Source organism: Callospermophilus lateralis, chromosome 3, assembly GCF_048772815.1.
Source record: "Callospermophilus lateralis isolate mCalLat2 chromosome 3, mCalLat2.hap1, whole genome shotgun sequence".
In the NCBI taxonomy this organism is placed as follows: Eukaryota; Metazoa; Chordata; class Mammalia; order Rodentia; family Sciuridae; genus Callospermophilus; species Callospermophilus lateralis.
The window spans coordinates 49,276,261-49,296,013 of record NC_135307.1 but is presented as its reverse complement, the minus strand read 5'-3'; the positions used below and the strand labels follow the sequence as shown (position 1 = coordinate 49,296,013).

Below are 19,753 nucleotides of genomic sequence, written 5' to 3'. Positions count from 1 at the left end.
ATAGGGCAAAGCATTCTTGAGTGACTGGAGGCAACTTGTACATGGGCTTTAGAGAACTGCAGGTGGGAGAGCTACTGCCATCATCCACAGACCTTAGGCTTCTCAGAGATAACTTCTTGCTCCCTTGACTTAACTTTTTCCACCAGTCTTTATCCAGTAACTTCTGTGACCCAGGACTCATCAGCCAGGAAATTATTTTCTTGTAAAGGAAAGAAACACAACTCAAACTGACCTTACAAAAAACATAATTTTTGAGTTCATGCACCTCAGAAATGCGCAGTTTAAAGAAAAAAAGGTCTCGATACAGGCAAGTGGGGCGGGGGTAAGAGGGTGGGAGTGGATTCCAGTGATCTTTTAGTGTATTCATGTCTTGGCTCTGTATTTTTCAATACAGAACATTTCTTCTTGGAGGTGAGAGGTTCCCTGGCAGTTTCAGGTTTAGAGTATAGCAACTAAAATTAAAACTGGGCTCTTCCTCCATGGTTTGAACAAAATCCACCAGATTGGCTGTGGTTAAATCAACATGTGCAGATTTGAACCAAGGATTTGGCCAAGGAATTGTGGTGCTTTGACCAGTGGAACCTGAGTCGTACTTAAATCAGATAAAAGGGAGTAGATTTAGTTCCATCCAGAACACATGCACAGAGATTTGAAGCAACGAGCAAAGTAGGGTGATTCCCTGAAGAAACCTTTAGGAGAAGGCAGGAATAGCAAAGCGGAAACTGTAAACTAAATATTTAGATACCAATGGCCACTTCATGAGCTACAAAACTCAGTCTTATTCCTCCCAGCCTGGTTGCAGGAGGGGGATGCTTCTGTAATGTGATCCCATAAATATTATAATTAGAATGACCATACATCTTGGTTAGCTAGAACTGTCATTGTTTATGTCTGGTGTCTGAGCATAATTATTAACATTGTACCTCTTTAGCCTCAAAAATGCCCTGATTGGGACAGTACATTGTATGGCCATCTGAACAGTAATAAATGTATATTCAAACACACAGAGAAAGAAAGGAGAGATAATGACTAACTGTGGGACAAAATAGGGTAGAGTAAAAAAATTTCACAAAGAAGCTGATGCTTTAGTTAATCTTGAAGGAGGCCTTGGAAGGTTCCAGGTGACTGAAGAAGGTAAAATTAGAAGCAGCAGGAACAGTGTACAAGGGTGCACAGGAATTGCTCCCACACTGCTGGAATATGGTAGAATCAATGGTATGCTGAGAAAAGGGAAGGGATCCAGGGTGAAAAAGATGGGCTCCAATCAAAACAAAAACAGCACATTGAAAGGTGTAACCAAGCTTGTAGAGTCTAAAACTAAGCTGAAGACTTCCATGATTTAGAGATTTATTTTAGAAAATAGAAAAAGCAAACTTGCCCCCTTTATTTCTGGTCCCATGAAACACACTGCCCTATGTCTGAGCTGAAAAGTGAGTTTAGGAGCTTGTTTTGCTTCACTGAGATTCACAGCACCTGCTGCTAAAGCTGCAACCCAGACTCCCAAGATGAAAAATGCCCTCTGTCAGGTACAGACATATATCACTGATTTGGATCATATGTCATCTGTGACTCAAGTCATCATGAACGCAAAATGAAAAAACAAACAGTTGTGTTGTATAATATGTTTTCTGCTCATCCTGCTTATGAGATACACTATTAAAAAAAGACAGATGGAGATGGATCTATCATGGATGTCAACAGAGCCAACATATTTGTCAAAAAACCTGCAAGAAGTTTGTCTTATGATTTGTTCCTATAAATTGTACCCGAGAAATGCTGATTATTTTGCATTACTTTCTTCACTCAGCCAAAGTGAAGATCAGTTCTTTAGAGTTAAATTGTTATGTTTGCAGTTTGAGAAGAAAAACTGTAAGCATGAATTCTTATTCCCTATGAGAATATACCATAGTTTCTTTCTAGTCTTATCTTTTCTTGTCATTATGTCACAATTCTATATCCCTACAAATCATTACTCTAAGATGTCAAAGTTTATTTCATGCAAGGCAAATCTTAAAAAGAATAATGGATTTGAATGTATTATAATCTCAAATACTTTATATATAATAGTTAATTGTTCTCCAGAATAAGGAGAAATATCTCTGAGTAAGGTTAAATATCTTTATGTAATAGAATAAAAATGAGACAAGTGGTAAAATTCAAATGAAATGCTATCCCTTTCTAGCTATGGTAGTCAATGGAATAGATTTTGGGGTGTACACGAAATACCATTTGTTTGGATGAAAAGAGAACCATTTTGTCCTCAGGGTTTGAAAGTGATGTTGGAGTCTGTTGTCTTTGTGAATCTATATCATATCTCCTTAAAATGCTCAGATTTCTTTGAAGTTCATATCAGAATATACTACCTTTTTGTAGCTAGCATCTAATAAGCTACTAGTTCCTTCGCTGTTCACAGAAGATTTCAGTATATAAATCTCTATTGTCTTTGCTGCACTATTTCTGTCTTTCTTATGAAGAACCCTTCCAATGCCCTGGTCCCACAGTTCTTTCTTTCTTTGAGACCAATGTGCAAGTTTACTAGTATAAAAGCTCTTATATATGATGTGTGTATAGAGATCATCAACAAATACAAAACACAATGTTAATGAATCTGTTATTTAAAATATTAATAAGAAAATTCAGGATAGTCAGTGCTAAAAGTTGGCATCAGTGACTCCATATTACTCATAAATATTAGACTTTCTCCAACAAAATTAGACTTTCTCTAGTATGCATGAGATCTAAAGCATGAAGTCTATATACCACATATCTGAAGTATTTAATAGGTATAAATCAGATTAGCAAACTGTTAAATGTAATGTTCTTTTTAATTTGTTCTTTTTAGATATATGTGACAGTTGAATGTATTTTGACATATTATACATACATAGAGTATAACTTATTTTAATTAGGCTCCCATTCTTGTGGTTGTACATGATATGGAGTTTTGCTGGTCGTGTATTCATATATGAGCATAGGAAAGTAATAATGTTCAATTCATTCTACTGTCTTTCCTATTCCCATCCCCCTCCCTTCCCTTTATTCCCCTTTGTCTAATCCAAAGTATTTCTATTCTTCCCCTCCAAACACTTCCTTGCTGTGTGTTAGCATCCACGTATCAGAAATATTTGGCCTTTGGTTTTTGGCAATTGACTTATTTCACTTAGCATGACATTCTCTGGCAAATGCTATAATTTCATTCTTCTTTATAGTTGAGTGATATTCAATTGTGGATATATATGACATTTTCCTTATCAATTCATCTATTGAAGGGCACATAGGTTGTTTCCATAGCTTGGCTACTTTAAATTGAGCTGCTATAAACATTGATGTGCCTGCATCACTATAATATGCTCATTTGAAGTTCTTTGAGTATAAACAGAGGAGTGGGATAACTGGGTCAAATGGTGGTTCCATTTCACATTTTCAAAGGAAGCTCCATACTGCTTTCCACAGTGGTTGCACCAAATTGCAGTCCCACCAGCAATGTATGAGGTGAGGATATGGGGAAAAATTTTCACACTATAGTTCTTTAGAATCACTTTTCCCATCCTACAACAGCTACCCACTCCCAGGGTGCATCCTTAATCTTGGTATCATTGAGAACCCTACTGTTCTTCCAATTTGGGGGTCTGATTGTACAGCCTTATTGCCCATCTTTCTGTCTCATTCCCATACCAGCTGTGCTTTTATCTCCTCAAGTACTCAAAATCATCAATCTTTACTCTTGCACATTATTCATGTTCTCCTCAATTTTTCCTTATTTAGCTGGAACATTTGCATATTACATCATTACAACTACATACTTCAAAAAGAAAGAAAAAAATAGTTAACTCTCTTGCTTTTCTTTTTTTTTTTTTTTTACTCTCCCTATCACCCAAAACTCTGATTTTCCCATGGTCACTTATTCCACATGGAGAGCAGGATAAGTCTTGGAGAAAAGCAGGAACTTCTCCTCACTGATCCACGTTAAACTCAGTCACAAATCCCACCTGAGTATTCAGTACTGCTCAGTCATCATTATACTTTAATATATACGCTCACTTCCTACTCCTACTCTCCAAAATGAGGCTATGTCACAATTTTCATCTCTTCAAACTGCCAACCTTCATCCTGAGATGCAAATAATCCTCTGTGCCCTCATTTTTTCACTCTTTCCACTATAGGAAATGATGCATCCCTGCTCCAGCCAAAGCCAGCACCTGGACGCTTGCTCTGGAACCTATGCCTTTCCTACTTTAGCATGCTATTCCTGGAATATTCTTTCTCATCAGCTAGATACCCCTCTCTACTGAATTATTTCCACCAACATAAACATATTCTCTTATTTCTTCCTTTGGCTCCTGCCTGTTTTCTCGGCTTCTTTTTGGAGAAAAACTTCTCAAAAGTGTTGACAATTTTGCTATCTCCATTATCTCCATCTGCTCTTCTCTCAGATCATTTCAGCCCCTCTTTGCCCGTCTGCTCTTCTGAAACTGTGCAGCATTAGGTGAGAATAATCTGCATTCTGACAATTTACTGGTCACTTGACTGCCCTTCACTTGCCAGATTTCTCATTTGCATTTGACATAGTTTTATAGGAATGCATACACACACACACACACACACACACACTTTCCTCTCTTTATTTTCTCCTTCCTTGCCGGCCATTTCTCTTTTCCTGGCTTATTCTCTTCTGCTCAGTCTCAGAACTACATCATGCTCATGTTGTATCCTCACCTGGGAATGCCCTTGCCCTCCCATGTCATCAGGGTGATCTCCTATGTGTCATTCAAGTCCAACAAACATCACCTTCTCAGAAGGGCATTTTCTAACAACTCATCCTTAGTCTCCTGGAAGCACCATTTCACATCATCTTGTTTATTGTCATTATAGCTGTTAATATATTTGAATTTACTTGTTTATTTTCTGCCTCACCCCACTACAATATAAACTTCATGAAAGTAGGAAATTTGTCTGTCTTGTTCTGGGATGTTGGCAATTCAAACTATTTCTTGCGTGAGATAATTAATATTGATTCACGTATTAACACATATTATTTGATCACTAACAACTATCTTCATTGTATCTTCATATCTGATATCATGTGCATAAAAATTTCTCCACTTATTCACAAAATCATATTTTCTTTTAAATTTGAACTCGAGTATCTAGAAATTATCTAAATAAATTTTTAGAAACCATTGGATTTATTTTAACTTCTAATGCAAAACACTAACTTAGGAACTCCAAGATTATATTGTGAGTATAATGCACTAATAAATAAATAATATTACCAATTTAAAAAAAAATAAAATACTAACTTAGGAACTATAGTACTTATTCTGTATAGGTCAAGATGCATTCTTTAAAAAGACCTTTTCAAAGTCAATTATGGTAGCTTATTTAAAAGGGGAAGTTCCCTAATTAAATTTGTCTAAAATAGACAAATTTGCCACAAGAATGATTTTTTTTCTACCTCAGATTTAAACTTAAATGTATTAAGACATTTAATGCAATTCTAAATTACACTTTATGACATTATAGCACAAGAAAGAATCACCATATTTTCCATAAATTATGCTAGTTATTTCATCTATAATTTTGATTAATCCTTTTCTTTATCTTTGGATAGTGAGGCAGTAAATAAATCCTAAAAGCGATAACTTAGGAAATTTAGGTAGATTTTTAATTCAGTTGTTTTTTAACCAAAGAGTAAGTCAAGTGAAAAAGAAGTTCTCAATCGTTGGTTGTCCAATTAAAATTTAAGGAATTTTTATAATAATATGACAACTTCTCTGAACTTATAAAAATCACATCATGTAAGGAGTTTGCTTAAGACATGTAATATCACCCAGTGCTGCCAAATCTAAGCATGAAAAATAAATTAATATTTCTCCATGTCTTCTGGTTTTCATGCCAAAAATTACTGACTGTGAGGTTGTTTATCTATACTATAAACAAGAACAAATGATATTCCACCCCTGAGAACAAAGACTGGGCGTTCCTGGCCAATATGGATAAGGACTCATGATGGATTCACAAAAGGCAAGTCTCAAGGAACAAGAAAACCAGATTTTTAAGGAAAATTTTCTCATGACCCTTCTGTTGTGAAAAATTTTCTTGACCAATATTACTCATTTAACTTTAATCCACAAATAGTACATCAGTCCAATGATGAAATCAAAGGGTACAATCCTTTCAAGCAAGAATAGGAGGAATCCACAATTGCAAATTTGCTATCTAAAGTATTTGAAGTTTGTAAAATAAATATAGTGTGTGAGAAGCAATTGAAATAAAGATTCAGAATCAAGATAATTATAGAGTTATAATTGCTAATCTTTTATCCTTAAGATTATTTTTAAGTTTTTCATTTGATGCATAAAATATTAAAATATATGGTTCCTGACCTGGAAGTAACTTTCAAATGGTGAGAAACATAATAGTAAATGATAGTAAAGATGTGCAACTTTTAGAAAAAGAGAAACTGTTCCCAATACTAAAAATATTTTATGTGTGTTACTAAAACCTACAAGATTTATTAAATGAAATTGGGCTCATAAGCATTGGTTTTCTTTTTCTAGTGTTTGAACACAAAAAGAGATTTCCTATTACTGAGGAGTTCTTTGCAAAATGTGTTTTATTTCATATTATTGGTTGATGTTTCTTTTTCTAGTTTTATGCAGCTTATAGAAAAGAAATGAGACACTACATTTATTTGAGCTAGTATTTGCTTTTGAGCTCCTCTCCTTTTATGCCTAAGCTAAATATTATCCTGATATATTAGATATCAGCCCTACACTTTCCCTTTATAGTCATATCTGTCATTTGATTTTTTTCCAAGTCATTAGCCCTCCACTTCATTCTTTTTATCATGGCCTTAAATATCCACTGAGACCCTATGGTTTCTCATCTGAACATTAATAAACCACTCCTTTGAAGTTGCTTCAACTGAAGCTGCACAGCTAGGAGGTCATAATAAGGATGATGGAAATAATAATAGTCCTTTCATCACCACCTACTAATCCCACTGGTCATAATCAAATTCCTCAGGCCTCATAAGAGTGATAAACTAACATCTCCAAGAAATAAAATCCCTTACTGCTCGGGGATATCATTTGTAAATTTGACTTTTAAATTGCATATGATAATCATGTGAGAAGACAAGAAAAAAGATGCAGAGGAAGAGGTTAAGGATAAGCATGTTATATACTCTTTATTTAACTTTAAATAACTGGTGGAGCATGAGCCAAACCTGAGGGAGTTGTGAGGATGTGAAAAAGGAAAGTCACAGAAACTTACCCACTGAAGAAGTCCGATTCCCTTAAAGAGATGTGTCTGCAGGAAGAATATAAAAGAGAAAGCATTTGAGAATGTGTATTTTTTTGATTGCCCTTGAAAATGATACCAGTAAGGAGGGCTTAGAGACAATATTCCTGCCTAGAAGAGCTGTCATAGATGACTATGGCATGGTATAATTTGGAGGGCTGGGGGAGATCTGGTGTTGAAAAACAAATAACAACAACAAAACAAAACAAAACAAAAAAACCCTTCACAACCAATAGACAAATCACAGCACCTAAGGTTCCTTCACTAAAAAATGGAGTATTTCCATTTGGGAAGCCTTTTAAATCAGCCATAGTAGAGGTCCTCCAAAGGCCAGTGAGTGGAAGTGCCTGTTCAGAATCCTGTGGAAATATCCATGACTGGACTTCATATTCAAGAGTTTCTGAAGTTAGGCATTAGAAATATGTGCTTTTAAAACACTCCCCAGGTATGATTGATGTGCCTCCAGGTCAGGGAACTGTTGCTATCTCCTGTTAAAGAGCCCACTCACCAAGGAATAAAAAAATCTTTTAAGTCATTAATAAATTTAGAAAAATTAGTTTACATATGCATGTGAAATGCTCATGGGGGAAAAACTCCTAGTGAGTCTAAAAAATTTAATGTAACTACATTTTGCTGAGTACTTAAAACACGCACCATTTGCCAAATATTGTTCTGAGTACTTGACAAATGTTAACTTATTTAATGTTCATAACAACCCTTCCATGAAAGTACTATTATTCCCCCCACCATTTAACAGATGGATAAACTAATGCTAAGATGAAGATTTGAAGTCAGAGTCAGCTAGATATTGAGCAACTGAAATCCACAGATCCCACTCCTCACTACTGCATACTGCTCCCTTTCAGTTGTGTTAGCTGGGGGGCTGGACAGTGAGATAATAGCCCCTGGAGAATTTAGAGACTACTTGGAAAACAACTGAGAAATCAGATTCCTGCATCTGTGCTTTGGAGTCAGAACTAGGTTTTGCCCAAGCAAATCCTGATCAAACTTTCACCCTCTTCATGGCTCCCCATCTTTGTAAGAACCTACTTTGCCTGCTACAACCTTGCCTTTGATCTCTCCTGGGCTTTTGTGAGAAAAAAAAATATGAAAGGATATTTGAGTACATGTTCAATTTGGAGTGGAGTCAGTTCTATTTCATTTTGAAATTGGATGTAACTAAATGTTGGTTGTGATGATTCTAGAGATTCTCACTTTGGAGAAGATGCTATCATAGTGAAAGGATTAAAACTCGCAGAGGAATCAATGCAGTCATCAACTTTATTCTCATAGATCCATCCTTGGTTTGCAAACGAGATGAGCGACGCAGCTGCAGGTGAGACAGCACTCATTTAAGAGAAGAACTTGGCAGACCCCAGCTTTAAAGTGTCCACAGCTGTTTGAAATTGTGTTTTGCATATTTACCTCTTTGTTTTACATTCGCCTCCATCCGCTTGTGGATTCAATGAGAAAATTTACAAGAACATACATTTTTTTACAGTTTATAATATAGGTTTTCAATATTTGAGAAGTATTTTTTTAGTTTCTCCTCTTTCTTTCAGCAGACTCTGTTCACTAAAATAATTCAGTAGATTCTATTTAATTTGCATTCCGATAAATGGTATGACCTCTTTCTTATTTGGGAATAGTGCCAGACAAAAAAATTTAGTTTAATGCTCTTCGATTACTCTATGCTACTATTACAGCAGAACAATTTATTAGTTTAAATAGAGAGGAAGAAATTCAAACTTGTTCCCAATGTCCAAACTCTGTTTATAGTAGTCTATAGGACTGAATCAATGTTGCTCATCTAAAATTATATTTTTAGACTCCAAAGTTTTGTCCTTTTGAATGACCATCTAAGTAACAGTATCTGACAATTATTTTAAGTTTCTTAATTATTTAATTCTTAATAATTAGTGCCGCAGTCTGGCTGGCCACAAAATAACCGGGAGGTCACGAGCCACTTGTAGGTTCAAACAGGAACTACTTTATTGCCCGAACCCAACGGGAACTCTCTAGAACTCCACCAAAACTCCGTGAGAATCAATGGGAACCCAACGGGAACTCTGCGAGAACTCAAAAGTAGTGGGCACCCAAGGCAGCAGGAGCCACCCCACTGCCGGACAGCAGAGGTCCACATATACAACTGAAAACACAGCTTGCCCCAATCCAGCATCATCCAGTTACAGCAATCAGTCACCATCCCAATAATTATACACAGCTTAACTTAATCACCATCATCCCAATGGCTCGCTGGCGTCACCTCCCAACCACTCCTTCTGGCAAAATGCCAGGTGCCATCTTGACTTGGTTGTGGCTCTCAACAAATTAAAATATGTTTATTATATCTTATGTGGAAAGAGAACTGTGTTTCTGGATTTCAGAGTTCATGAACTGTTGCTCTCTGTATGATACTTATATAAATGAAAAGGAGCACTAAAGTGTGTAAAAACACTGAAAGGACCTATATTTCACTTTGCTATTATGGAGCAGAAATTATTTTTATTCTCTTTGTGAACTAAATGGTATGATGCCTGAGTGAAAAAATAACCTGCCCACAGGGACACAGCCCATAATTTTCATAGCCAGGATTCCAAACCACACATTCTCATTCCTGATCCAATTCACTTAATTACTACACATGATACCTCCCTCTTTAGAGGGAGGGACATGTGTGGTATCACCTCAAACGGGTCATACGCAGTTCTTGAGAAAAGGGTACCTTTGACTTAGAGGTGAAACTCATGTTCTCTTTGGCCATCTTGTTTGCATAAGAAATATTTCTGCTTCTTTAATCTGTAACCAGTTATTCTCCTTTAGGTATAGAGACCATGAGCAGGGTGGTTTGTTTTGGTTTTGATCACTGCGATTTGTAAAACTTTAAACTTTACTACAACTTTTACCACATTATGTAGTTTGTGGAATGAAGTCTGTGTGCCATTTAAAAAGACATTAACTGATATGCTAGAAGGTTCATGGTTCTTGGAAGCAAACAAGTGTGTTTTTCAAACCAATCCTGGTTCTGCTGCCCATAGCTCTAACATACTGGACCTCTGTGTATCTCTGTCTCTGTCTCTCTCTCTCTCTCTCTCTCTCTCTCTCTCTCTCTCTCTCTCTCTCATAAGAAAAATAAAGATTTCTAGTTCCTAGGAATTTGGGGGAAAGCTAAATGAGATAACATGTAAAGCACCTAGCAAATATATCACAAAGTTGATATTGAATAAGTGTTAATTCTCTTTTCTTCCCTGCCTGCCCTGTTGCTATATTTTAAACCCTGGTTACTGACAGTTTTTTTTTAATAACTTCTATGAAATCTGAGGGGAACTACACTGTCAGTCTAATTCATGAGAATAGCTTTTCTTCATCACGTATTTTAGGCCCCAACCATGTGGCACAGATGTAGGTATAAACTATAGTAAAATACAAGTAACCTTATTTGGATATTGTTTTGCTAATTATTGGTTCCTATCTCTGCTGTAGTGGGCTACCTTATTTCTATTATTTAGAACCATACTTAAACCTCCCCAGATTGCTGATGATAAAGCATGGTTTCACACCTGGTCCAGCTGAACTTTTGCATATCACTTCACACTTTGTTCATATATGTTTCTAACCTCACTGCCATCTTCTATATGCTTAATACCAAGCCCATTAAGATGTCCATTAAAATGACTTTATCACCCTCTTTTAAAAATTTAGTTATATAATGTCATTAGTCTTATGAGAATGTAATAAGTTGTTACTAATCTAGATTGATGTCTAATTATTATATTATGAAGATATAGAACCTGAACCACAGAGTGATTAAGTTTCATGAGGTCATGTGAAATTATCAGTCTCTAGATCAAAATACTTTTAACATTTGTGATACATTTTGAATTTCCCAAATTCTTTATGATAGAAAAAATATATTATGTCTATAAAAATATATTTGTTTGATTTTCAGATAACTTATAAGCAAAGAAATGAAGCAAAATCCTATATATTTAAGGTAACCTGACTTAATTATTTGTGACTAGATTAAGTAGAAGCACTTTAAAACCTGAATCACCTTACCTCTCTACTTCCTCTTATGAATATCAATAATGAGTAATGATGATGATGATGATGATGATGATGATGATGATGATATCTTCCATTTGTTGAGTTCTTGGTATACATATGCCTGATGGTTGTAGACAGTGCTAATTTTATTTTATTCTTGTCACACAACATATCAGTTACTTTGGGTAACTGTATTTCACTTTTCTTCTAAGGAAATACCCTGCCCCTTCCCACTTCTGAGTGAGGATGACCCTCTCAGTTTCAAGGGTGAATTATAGCATTCAGGCCCAACCACTTGCATTTCCCAGGCCTTCATAGTAAATACTGTTGATGTCTAGAATTTGGCTTATTCTACTTACAAACTAATAAGTTAGTCTACTGCTGTTTTGTAGATGCTGAAAGATACAAGATTCCTGGGTTAGAGACAAAAAAATAACCCTTTATTACTAATGGAACAATCAAAAAACAACATGATTTGTGTTTGTCTCATTTCCCCCCAATTCTCATGTAGAGAGATTCTATGCAGCAATGAGTTTGTGCCCCATCTAAGGGACACTGACTTAGAGAAAATCAACATTTTATAGTAAGGAGTGAGCAAGACTTCTTTCTGTCCTTGAAAGAGACAGGGCTTATTTGTAAGATTGTTAGCTGTGAACACAACCTTGAGAAGTCATCCAGGTAAAGAACGGTCGTCAGTCAGGGCTTCACCTTCTTGACATTCTCAGCAAAATGTAAGGAAGGTAAGAGGCCCGTGGAGGAGTGCCTCTCACCAAATGATCTCAGACAGTCCAATTAGACAGCCTGGTATGTCTTCTCTCCTCTTAAATTTGAACCTGGAAAGATGTCATGTTGCAATTTCTGCAGCTCTCTTGTAATTGCAAAGGAATATCCAGTCCAAAAGGAGAGCCAACACAGCAAAAGTCAGAGATGAGAAATGAAGAGTGAACAAAAAAAGTTTCTAGTGAATTGCAGATCAAGTACACCCTGAAGCCAGATCTTCTCAAGTTTTTTTCACTTATTGAATTTTCATTCATTCTCAACTAAAAGAGCTCTGACTTATTTGGCATTTCACATACACTGTTTCATCAGGACAGCCCTGTAGAAGAGGCTTTCCTAACTATTATCCTGACATTCTTCATGAGAATCATGTGCATCAGAGGATTGACTTACTCCATATTACACAACAAAAAGAGCAGAACCATGTCTGCTGATAACAAACTCCATGCTCTTAACATTTAAAGCATTAGTTTTCACTTTAGTGTTAGAATCATCAAAATTCACCCAGAATGACAATCTCTATAACAGAGCATAGAAAATATGCATTTTTATAAGTTCTTGGATGATTTTGATGTAGGACTTATTAATCACTTATGAAACATTTGCCTTAGAAAGTGTGATTTCAAGGACACTGCTGTCAAAAGTTCTGATACAATGTCCTTATTAAAAAATCTTGCTTCTGGAAGAATACTACTTGAAGCCTTGCCAGTTATATAAACTGTAAAATCAAAGAAAATTCTCTTCTGAGAAGACCTTTATAAGAGAAGTGGGAAAACCTAGAAAGCACAAATTCCTGAGCTGGGGAAAGAAAAAGTAGAAATGAAACCTTAAAAGGTAAAGGGGGAGGAAAGAAAAAAATCTTGAAGTACTAGTTTACCAATCAGCATCCAAGAAGTTTTTCTTAATTAAATACTGTGTGTGTGTGTGTGTGTGTGTGTGTGTGTGTGTGTGTGTTAATTTTAGGTACCAGCATTCATATGTATAAGGAGATTTGAGAATCTTTTGAAAAAAAAATACAGACATCTGCTTGGTTTGCTAATTACAGCAGCTCATTGGACGTAAAGGAGAATGTTTAATTTAATTATTGACTTTGAATAGACATGTTGCCACTGATAATGAAACTAGCTAGATTAATTAATTGTTCAATGGTTATAGAGACAAAGAGAACACAGTGAGACCTACTTTCCATCAATATTTGGACATCCTTTTTGCAGAATAGTCATGTAAGTTACATGTACTATTTTATAATATTAGCTTGCTTGCCTATCATGTCTTCAATTCCTCTTTTTAAAATTTAAGTGGAATATAACTTGCTCTTTGAAATACACACTATTCTTGCAAAATTCATAACTATTTATGTACATAATAGTCTGCATAAGATGGTGTCCTTCAAGTGGAACCTAATACATATTGAGTCTTCCTTAAATTATTAAAAGCTGTATTACTTGAGTCTTTATCTGCAATAGTTCCAATCACATAATTACTGTGTATGGGCTAGAGTTAAATTTCCTAAAGAGGTAATATTAATTTAAGTTTAAAATTACTCCAGAGAGTTTGTCTGTGGTCCCAAGTGGCTGTAATGTTTCTAGCTTTGGACTAACATTGATCTTAATATATGATTCAATAATAATTCAGTTTATTATGAAAGTGAACATTTTAGTAATGGACCTTTCTTTAAAAATCCCATCTCCTCTCTCCACAACAGTTGGACAAGTAGACATTTGCTACTTTTGTTTGAACTGGTTTCTTGGGTACACCACCTCCTTGACCTTTTCATTTTTGCAGAAACATCTTGCTTTTCTTTGTAGTTGAACTCAGAAGCTAGGTTCTTTCTAATCTGTAAGAACTCAACACTGTAACAGTGAACAATGAACACCTCTCAGCCATCTCAGCTGAGTACCTAATATCTCTGATTGGTACCTTGGAATAGAAAAAGGATTGAGCCAGATGTTCAAAACATAACCCCATAGCCAAGAGCTTTTCAGAAGACTGATATGGTATTTCCATTATTTGTTCCAAATAGGTTGGAAATATATTACAATTTTAAAGTTTTTATCCAAGAGAACCTCTTGCTTTTTCTTCTCAGGTAAAAACCACACAATGAACATTTTGTATAATGGCAGGGTTAAGATGGATGAGACATTAAAGTTTTTTTTTTAACATAATCCTTTTCTATGGATATTGTGTGAAAAGATGGTCTGGGAAATACTATCTGGGAACACAGAGGTCACTTGTAAGCAAACTTATAATAGTTCATAGACACTAAACAGATACACTTTATCTTTCAAGTGTTACAGGGCATTTGAAGGCCTCTGAACCCTGCCCCCAACTCTGGTCCTGGAATTACTGCAAATTTTGTCTTGGAAAATACTTTTTTCTGCTTATCTTGCTGGGAAAATAAAATCTAGTACAACAAAACATACATTCTTCCAGGATGGAAATGTCCACTATTGAACAAAGCATATGTTTTCTCTTATGCTGAAATCTGATATTTTTATTTCTTTTACACATTGCCCTCTGCAACAGGTTTAAGAGATACCACCTCCCATCTTTTCTTGGGATGTAAATCAACAATTACTCAGTTCCCACAATAAATGTTAAGGTCATAAACGAGAGCAGACAGTACTTTGATCTATGAAAGATTGAGGTATTGTCTATTTTGTTGGCAACAGTGCAAACCAGGGGAGCATTGCTCCCTATTCATACTTACATGACTGTTTCCTCTTCCTCTTTCTCCTCCTCCTCCTTCTTCCTTCCCCTTCTCTCTTCCCCCACCTTCTCTCCCTCTTTCTGTACTAACAGGATTTTCTTTTTAGAAAAATAATTAAAAGTATAATTACTATCTTGGTAAAATTTTCAAAGATGATTTGAAAATCTAAGTGAAGCATAAGGTAATTAAGGCTGTGCTTATGTAAAAAAAAAAATAATCCACTGAAACAGTAAAATTCAGAGGGTAGCCAGACTATTTGCAACATCATAATACATTTGTTTATTTAGTTAAATATTACAACAATAACAGGTTAAGAGCACTAGATTTGTATCCCATTAATAGGATTATGATCAAAATTTTGATTTGTAAATTTAACTCTTCTTAGCCATTAAAAATCCATTTTCCAAAAGAGTGATAATATATGTTATTATTAAGGGACAAATTTAAACTCTGATTTATGATCAAAAGCATATTTGTTCATCAGTTTAAACAAAACAGAGACATTTTAACTCTTGGTTACTGCTTTCAGAAAAGCACAATGTTCTTGAAGCAAATATACATGACATATCTTTTTCAGTAGTGAGTTCAACCATTGTGTATTAGTCAATGACAGAACCTGAGAATCCCAGATTTATTATCTCCGGATCATTGCATCACACTCTGGTTTACTTAAACAATCAAGAAAAAAAAAAAAAAAAAAAAAAAAAACACATGTTAGTGCCTACTATGTACAAGCCTGAATAATAAAGCAGTACAAGAAATACAAAGAAGTAAAACTACTGGTCCTTGCCCTGCTCTTTCCAATGCAGTTGGTAAGATTAAATATAGACACAAATTATTCCACTTCCAATGTCCTCAAAAGTAGTGATTATTTTAACTGAACTGTATCTCAGAATCTCCTCTGAGGGAACCTAGAAGAAGCAGAGACATCCCCAGCAGTGATGAAAGTCTCTGAATTAAATTTCTCAGCTTCAGGCTTGAGGGCTTCTTGAACCCCTGAAACTGAAAGTGTTCCAGCCAGTCTCACACCTGTCACTGTTCGGTGGCTGTACTTGAAATTGTTTCTTGGACTCCGACAGAGGAGCAAGATGAACAAATATACACATATGTTATGTGCATATACATACATACACACATACATACACTGGAATCACATACAGGGTGATGTTTCCCTTATATATATATATATTTCCCGGAAAGCTAGGAGTTCAGGACATTTGAATCTGAATGGAGAAGAGACTAACTCACATTGTCATTTTTTTAAAAAAAATTATTATGATAAAACAAGATACCACAATAAGAAAAATATGAAAAATCTCCAAACTCCACTGGACGCAGGCAAAAGTAGAAAGGCTACCAGAAAAGAAAAGAGCGCCCACCAGAGAGGAGATGTTGAGAGAGGGCCCTGGAGAAGGGAGGGAGCTTTCCTCCACTCCCGCTCCACTTCAAATATTAGGGTCCTCAAGAAGAAAAGGAAAGCAGAAACACATTTTCCAACACCCAGAATAAATAAATAAATACATAAATCCGTTAAACAGGAAAATAACTTATTAGGCACCGCCTGAAAAGCAGCAGCCCTGGGGGGCGGCGGGGGTGGGCTGGGGGGGGGTTACTCTGCAGAGAGCCTGCACACAGCTGCAGCGTGGCCAGCTTTGTGAACCAGGCTCTTAAGTTGCCACCCTAGGTCTTGACCCCGGTGCCGGATCTTCTACGTAAACTAGAGTAGGAAACCGAATCTGATATTATTTTAGGGAGGCGAAACTTGAGCAAGGAAGAAAGAAAAGTGAAGTTTGCTGCTGCGCTTTCAAGCAGTCCCTTAGAAAGTGCGCTGGCTCTGCTCAGCCTAACGCAGATGCGTGTAGCCCAGGGGCGCCCAGCGTTAGCTCTTAGAAACCGGTTCCTAGTCTGGCGTGAGGGTGGCTTCTGTGACACCCCCACCCTATCCCTAGGTTAGGAAGCTTCAACAAATTCCTCTCTTCCTTTACTTCCCAGCTCCGTTTTGCTCCACAGGGGTTTGGATGTGGATGCGTGAACGCTGGGTTTCAAGCACAGGATCTATTTTACTAAGCACCGGGCTCTGCTCTGGGTGAAGTGGGAGTGGTGGAGGGGCCAAAGCAACTATGAGCCTTCACCGAAAAGTAGGCGGAAAGACTATCAATTTAGTTCATTCCCAAGTTCTCCGTCCCTTAAAGTAAGGTTGCGCAAAGGAAGAGCGGTGATAATTTCGGGCATTTTGCTAGCTGCACCCGGCAGACTGCCCAGCTGACCAGCGCGGCGGGAAAGGGCTGAAAGCGAACTGGGAACTCACCCCTAGGGAAATCCGTGGTAGTAACCGTGGCTCCTTAAACAAATAAAGGATAGAGGGGCTGAGGAATAGACTGAATTGGCGACGTTAATGAGTTCGTGATCTGCACGAGCCAGACCGAGAAGAAGGATTTAAGTTATAGGGTGTGGAGAACAGAAGGACACGGAGCAGCAAACGTAGTGGAGCAAAGGGCCAAAAGTGGGAGAAGAGCATCTGAAAGCTTTCTCCGTTTCTAAGCTAAACTCTCAATGCAACCTTATTTGCACAGCTTTCCTGGTTCCTTCCACTACCCCAAGTTACTCCCAGCGCACCTTGGCGCCCTAGATGACATCCCCTCATACCTAGTCTCCCCTACTCGTCCTTCCCCACCCCGCTTTGGCGAGGGCCCCTGAGCGGCCCCAGCTCAAAGAGTCGTGATCCGGGAAGTGCAGGTGCCATTACGAAAGACACCACCGGACTCCAGGTTCTCAGGCTGAAAGTCCTCGACGCTGTAGGCTCTGCTTTTGAGGGCAGTGGCATAGTAGTCGACTGGCTCCTCGGCTGCGTTGTCCATCCAGCTGAGGCACAAGATGCGCTGGAAAGAGCGCTTGAAGTTGTCCGAGAGGAAACCATAAAGTATGGGATTGGCGCAGCTGTTGGCGTAGCCAAGGATGACCGACAACTGGCTCACCGTGGCGTCGTCCTGCTCAGCGAACACGTTGACCAGCTGCACCACGTAGAAAGGCATCCAGCATATGACAAACACCATCACGACCATCATCACCATTAAAGTGATCTTGCGCTCCGAGCGTTTGCGCTGCTGCCAGCCGGCCTTGAGGGCCACCATGCGCATCTTGGCGATAATGAGCACATAGCACAGGCAGATGGCCCCGACGGGCAGCAGGAAGCCCATAAGAAATGTATACAACACGAAGCCCACCAACCAGCGCTGGGCAGGCTCAGGCATGAGCATGTTGCAGGCCACCGTGCCATCGCTGTTGGCCGCGGTGCGTGAGAAGACCACAATGGGCAAGATGACAAGCAGAGATAGTACCCACACGCCCAGGTTCACCACTTTGGCCACTGTGGGGCGGCGGTAGCGGGCTGCTTTGATGGGGTGCACCACGGCCACATAGCGGTCCACACTGAGTACAGTCAGACAGTAGATGCTCGTGAACATGTTGACCGCATCCACGCTGAGCACGAGGCGGCAGAGCAGCGCGCCGAAAGGCCAGTGGCGCAACAACGTGGAGGTGACCAAAAAGGGCACGCTGAGCATGAGCAGCTCATCAGCAATGGCCAGGTTTAGGATGTAGATGTTGGTGGCCGTCTTCATTTTGGCGTAGCGCAGGATCACGTAGATGACCATGGAGTTCCCACACAGCCCCACCAGGCACACCACGGAGTAGATGAAAGAGATGAGAATTGCGCTCCCCTGGCCCTCGCTTAAGGTCCCATTCTGGGACGCGTTTCGCCCTGGCTCCTCCATGCCGTCCGCAGAGCCAGCCCCGGGGCCCCTGCCGCAGCCGCCTGCGCTGCAGCTGCCCGGGCTGGGGCTAGGAGAGGAGGAAGAAGAGGAGGCGGTGCCATTGGGGAACATGCCAGCTGAGGGGGGCCGCTGGGGCTGCCGGCGCTAGGGCGCTCTCCTGGAGTCCCCGCCGCCTGCGCCCTCCCTCAGTACCCTGTAGCTTTCCAGCAGCCTACTGTCACTGGGAACCTCAGGGTAGAGCGCAGCAGCTGCGGGGAGCGCGGCTCCTACCAGCTCCTGCTCGGCGCATCGCCTAGCGGTTGCCTGCCTGAGCGCTGCCTCTTGCTGCTTCTGGGCGCCTGGGCACACCAGAGTGTGGAGAACAGAGGCCAAGAGGCTTCACAGCCATTAACTGGCGCGGCTCTGGGCTGGTGAATGATTAATAGGCACCACCAGCGCGTCAGCAGCTACGAAAAGGGAGGAGGGAGGGAGGAGGGCAGTTAGGTGGTTTGTTCCCCCTCCCCCAATTTTTTCCCTTCCCAGTGTTTCTCAGGTTCAACTCGAGCTGTTGCTTTGGGGTTCCCTCGCAACACCTTTACCCATCCCTCAGAACGACCTGGGAAGTGTCTCCGCCTTCCTAGAGGGCAAGTGGGAGCCAAAGGTATAGTGTTGGTCCCATCCCATCCCACTCCTATCCAAAGCAAATACTAAAGCGAACCCCAAACATGGATGTCTGGATTTCATCTCAGTTTCCTTCAGTTGCTGACATCTCCTGGGGGAACACCAACTCCCTTAATGTCGCGGGGCCCGGGACCCTAAGCCCTCACCTCCCTCCACCGCTTGCCCTGCCCTTCAGACCTGCAGCTTAAGCTCCCGGTCTCCGTCCCAGAGCGCTCTATCTCCTGACCGACACGAAGACGCCCGGTGCAAAGTGCACGTGTGGTCTGGTAGCGCGCAGACGTTCTTTGCGCATTCCAACTCCCTTTGGGCCCAACCCCGCACAAGAGCCCACGCAAATACTCTTAGAGTGGTAGAAACTGACTCTGAGCCGCGAGCATTAAGAGCAGGAAGAATCACAACTGGTGTGTTAGGGGATTCTGATTTATAACACAGCAAGCAATTCCTCGCGGGCAGGAGTGTAAGGGGTCCGAGTGAAACACGG

At 39.2% G+C, this 19,753-nt stretch overlaps 1 protein-coding gene across 1 annotated transcript; it reads right to left on the bottom strand.

Moving 5' to 3' along the window:
* Nucleotides 1–17,547: 17,547 nt before the first annotated feature.
* Sstr1 (somatostatin receptor 1) lies at nt 17,548–18,723 on the bottom strand. The gene has a single exon (XM_076848234.1). The coding sequence runs from the start codon at nt 18,721–18,723 to the stop codon at nt 17,548–17,550; it is 1,176 nt and encodes a 391-aa protein (XP_076704349.1).
* Between the last annotated feature and the right edge of the window lie 1,030 nt (nt 18,724–19,753).

Coding starts and splice junctions, on each gene's coding strand:
- Sstr1 (XM_076848234.1), bottom strand. CDS start 18,723: ATGTTCCCCAATGGCACCGCCTCCTCTTCTTCCTCCTCTCCTAGCCCC.